This window comes from Cystoisospora suis (assembly GCF_002600585.1).
Source record: "Cystoisospora suis strain Wien I chromosome Unknown contig_10611, whole genome shotgun sequence".
NCBI lineage: Eukaryota > Apicomplexa > Conoidasida > Eucoccidiorida > Sarcocystidae > Cystoisospora > Cystoisospora suis.
In genome coordinates this window covers 1-4,369 of record NW_027163383.1, presented here as the reverse complement: position 1 = coordinate 4,369, position 4,369 = coordinate 1, and the positions used below count along the sequence as shown (strand labels likewise).

Below are 4,369 nucleotides of genomic sequence, written 5' to 3'. Positions count from 1 at the left end.
GACTGAGAGAGGAGGAGCCCCCTAATGATCTCCCTCATAGCTCATCCTCTTCGTCCAGGACTGAAGAAGAAGAGAAAGAGAAGGGACCAAGAAAAGGAGAAAAAGCGACTGAGAGAGATATTCTAGTAGTAGATCACCACCTCTCTCATGAGAAGAGCGTCGATGGACTCCTGAGTCTGCCTCCGCTTCAGATTTCTTCTTCTTCTTCTTCTTCTTCTTCTTCTTCTTCTGCTTTTGCTCCTTCCCACGGTGATGGAGAAGAGAAAGAAGAAGAACCGAGGCCAGGTGAAGAGGAGAAAGAGAGAACGGAGAGGGTTGAAACCGAAGGTACAGGGGGTGGGAGAAAGCAAGCTTGTGAAACATCTTTCTTCTTATCTTCTCCGTCATCGCTGTTGTCATGTCCGTCTATCTCCGAGACCGTTGGTCGAGAGGGACAGAGCGACGAAGGAAAGAATGTTTCATGTGTCTATACAGGTGAGGAAAGAAAAGAAGAAGAAGAAAGTGAGCTGAACCCCCTTTCTTCTTCCAAGGGTCGACAGGATCATAGAGAAGAAGAAGAAGAGAAGCCACAAGGTATGAGAGACACCGCGCGGGAAAGCAACTCGTCAGACCTATCTCATAGAAGCCATGATGAGGAGGAGGAGAAGAGAGGAAGAAGATGTGTACATGAAAAGCCGTCTTCTTCTTCTTCTTCCATTGGGTCGACTTCACATCCTTCTCACTCTGCTAATATTTCATGGCAACAAGATACGACAACGGAGAGCACTTCTCGTGCGTGTCATGGGGAATCTCTTCTCCAAGAGGAAGAAGAAAAGAAAGGGATAGAGACAGAAGAGAAAGAAGAGACTGTAAATTTCTCTTTAGGAGCTCTCTGGCAATCGTTTGAAGAGGCAAGTGTCTACGGCATAGAAATTCCTTTCATCGATGTCAATGATACCCTAACATATGTGGTGTATATCCCCTATCTTTCTGCCTTACATCTCTTTCCACGCCCTTCTCCTCCTCCAGCTTCTTCTTCTTTTTCTCAACCTTCTCATTCAGATCCTTTTCATTCTCCGCCTCTTCAAAATCCTTCTCTCCCTCCTCCTCCGTCGGTTCTTCCTCTCCAACATCAGAAACAAACGCCTTCGGCTTATATTCGGTCTTCTTCCTCCTCTTCACATCCATCTGGAGTCCCCTCTAAGACCACTGGGGCGACTGCTACTCCTCCTCCTCCTCCACAGTATCGAACTCAACAAGGAGAAGAAGGAGTTGCTTTTTCTTCTAGTCATGAAAAGAATCGAACGAAGAAGAAAGAACAAGAAGAAACAGATAGAGCAAGAGGTAAAGAGGAAGAAAAGGTCCTCTCTCCGAATGACGAGGTGGTCTCTTCTTCTTCTCCTCCTCCTAGAATGAAAGGAGAGAAGGACAGACAGGGCGATGAAGGTAATACTCACGTCTTTGCCGCTTCTCCGCAGCAAAGACGTGATCACCCCTGTATGTACGAAGGGGATGACAGGAATCTTCGACAAGAAGAACAAAGAGAAGAAGGAAAAGAAGACGGCCCAGACGAGACGAATCTATCTTTCATGAAAGGAGGAGGTCTTCATGGGATTTTACCATCGAACTCCCCTTCATCGAGGGCAAGAACAGTAGGCGACCCCTCGGGTTGCCGTCGGGAATCTATCAGCAATACTTCTTCTTACGAGGACCATCATGTAAATCACACTCTACATGGAGAAGGGGGATTTCCTAATAGCCACAGTAGTACTAGTATAGCTCCATCCTTATCTTCAAGCGTAGACGTAGTTACGAGTGCTGCTCCATCTGTCTCTAAGGAGATTTCTTTGAAAGAGAAACAAAAAAGTGATCCAAACGAAGAAACCCACCCGTCGTCGTCTCGACATCCCTCTTCACCGGTGGTGGTCCCCGTTCTTCCTTCATCTTCATCTCCTCCCCCTCCTTCTTCTTTGGTCTCTTCAACTTCAGGTGTACATACACCCCAGCAACGAGTTTCTTCTCCTCATCAAGAGAAGGACATGGTTCTTCTCTTACCCCCTTCCTCTGTCCCTTCCACAACAGAACAACAAGAAAAAAGACGAGGACGGAAAGCATCTTCTTCTTCTCTTTCTTCCTCGAGGACCTCCAGTCTAGATGCGGCTCATTGTACCGCGGACTCTTCTCCCCCTCTAGAGGTGAGTTCTACGACAACATTGTATCACGACTCTCTTCTGTCTCAGCAGGAAGTCCGCAGGGGGACATCTGGGAGTACTTCGAGTGACTTCTCAGCATCTCTTTCATCTTCGAAGACGTCGGAAAAGACACCTTCTCTCGGTAGGGGGAATCCTGGGTTGACAAGTCTTTCTTCTGGTCTATCAAGCTCCGTTCCTTCTTCTCTCATCCCATCCCCAGGAGAAGAGGGAGAGAAGAAGAACAAGGAGGAGGTAAAGCAGAACGGACAACAACCTCGTCATGAGAATTCGAACTCTTCATTCTCTTCTTCTTCTTCTTGGGTTGATCTCAGCATGCAGAAAGGACTGCGCGACCCCATACCCATCTTGTCTTCGTCTTCGCATCATCTTCAAGAGGGCATGTCAACAACTACTACAACTCCTCATCCATCTTCTTCTTCCTCTTCTTTCTCTTCTTTAGCGGCCTCAGCAAGTCCTTCTCATGCTGGTCTAGGAGACGCCGGCGGCTCTCCTAGTCATAGCCCTACTTCTCATCCTTCTTCTTCGAATCGCTATAGCAGGAGAAGGAGGAGTGATCCTAATCCATTGGAAGGATATAAAAGAGAAGCAGAAGAAAGTGAAGGGAGAACCTCTCGTGTTGATCCTCATCATCATGAGAAGACAACTTCCACTACTACAACTACTACGACTACTACTAGGCCTCATCGTCACTCCGAAGAAGAAAAACGGGGAGGTGGTATCGCGACGACACCTCGAAGGAATGTTGATGATGGTCGGAATTCTTATTCTTCTCAACTTCTTCATACTCCTCCACCTTCGGCCCAAGGCAGGAGTCCAGCGGATAGCCATCAAGACCAGGATGACCCTGATAGAGAGATGAAGATGAAGAATCATCGCAGGGGTGAAGAATCGCAAGGAGAAGGAAGACCACACGAAAACAGTCTGACCTCTTCTGGTAAAAGAGAAGGAGCTCTGAATGTGTCTACAAGACATCCGACCACTCTTCCTTGTACGTCCTCGTTCTTCTACTCTTCTTCTTCTACTTTGTCAACAGGAGACCATGATCTTAAGACACGCCGTCACAGTACAGAAGGTGGAAGAAAAGAAGAAGAAGACGAAGAAGAAGATAGTGAAGCTGAACATAGTGTGTATAAGAAAACGTCTTCTCTCTCATCTTCTTCTTGCGATGATCCTCGGGCCCCTATAGCATGCAGAACAACCCTCCACCCCCCTGCTAGTCAGACCCCCTCCACGACGAATGCTCCTCTCCCTACTACCTTCTTCGCCGTCTCTCCCCGTCATCAGCCTCTTCCACAGACAGCAGCTCAGCAAGATCAAGTCCCCCCTCGACCTCCTTCTCCTTCTATAGACCATTCTTCTTTCTCGCAAGTGTCCACTGCACTGCCACTACAACGCGCAGCAGAAGCAGAAGAGACGCGGGGGGCTCTTTGTCATTCTCTCTCATCATCGACTAAGCCAGGGGGGGGAAGAGCTCCAGCGGGGTTGCGAGGAAAAAGAGGCGGCGCTAAAGGTTTCATACTACAACACCAACAGCAAGAAGAATCTTCTTCTTTTTCTTCCTCTTCGTCTTCTTCATCTTTATCTTCCTTCTTATCATCAACTCTTCATTCGTCAGGCCAGGGAGGAGGAGGGAGAACACTAGGGGGGACTCATCATAGTACACCTCATTCTCATAGCCGTCATAGCTATAATAGCCCGACCTATCTCAACAGCGGCTATCATCATCATCATCATAGCTACAGCTCTCATCAACAGCACAATAATAGTCATAGCAGGGCAACGCCTGCTAGTAACTACAATAGTAGTAGTAGTAGGATGAATGAAATGCAGCAGAAGGAGGGAATGGCTGGGGGTGGGGGTGGGGGGTTTAAGTATATGGAAGTGAAGCTTTTATATCAGAGAAGACCTCTTTACCAGCAAATCGAGAGATTACTACAGGGAGAGGAAGTCATGCAAAGCCAGCAGTTGAATCTTCTTACGGCTCATTCAAGTGATCTAGATCAACACCTCTCATGGTAAAAACCTATTCTCTACTTATCTATCTGTCTATCTTCAATCTATCTACTTCTCCTTCGCCTCAGTTTCTCTTACTCTCGCTCGCTCTCTTCTCTTTCTCAGCCCTTTCTTTCCTTCTCTCTCTTTCTTTCTTCTTCCTCTCTCTTTCTTGACGAGAAAGA

General features: G+C 47.3%; 1 protein-coding gene across 1 annotated transcript; it reads left to right on the top strand.

Moving 5' to 3' along the window:
• Window positions 1–59: 59 nt before the first annotated feature.
• Window positions 60–4,211, top strand: CSUI_011290 (uncharacterized protein; the record flags this gene model as incomplete). The annotated part of the gene is made up of 1 exon (XM_068071390.1): window positions 60–4,211. A coding segment is annotated over one exon (4,152 nt), but the record flags the coding sequence as incomplete, so codon positions are not given.
• Between the last annotated feature and the right edge of the window lie 158 nt (window positions 4,212–4,369).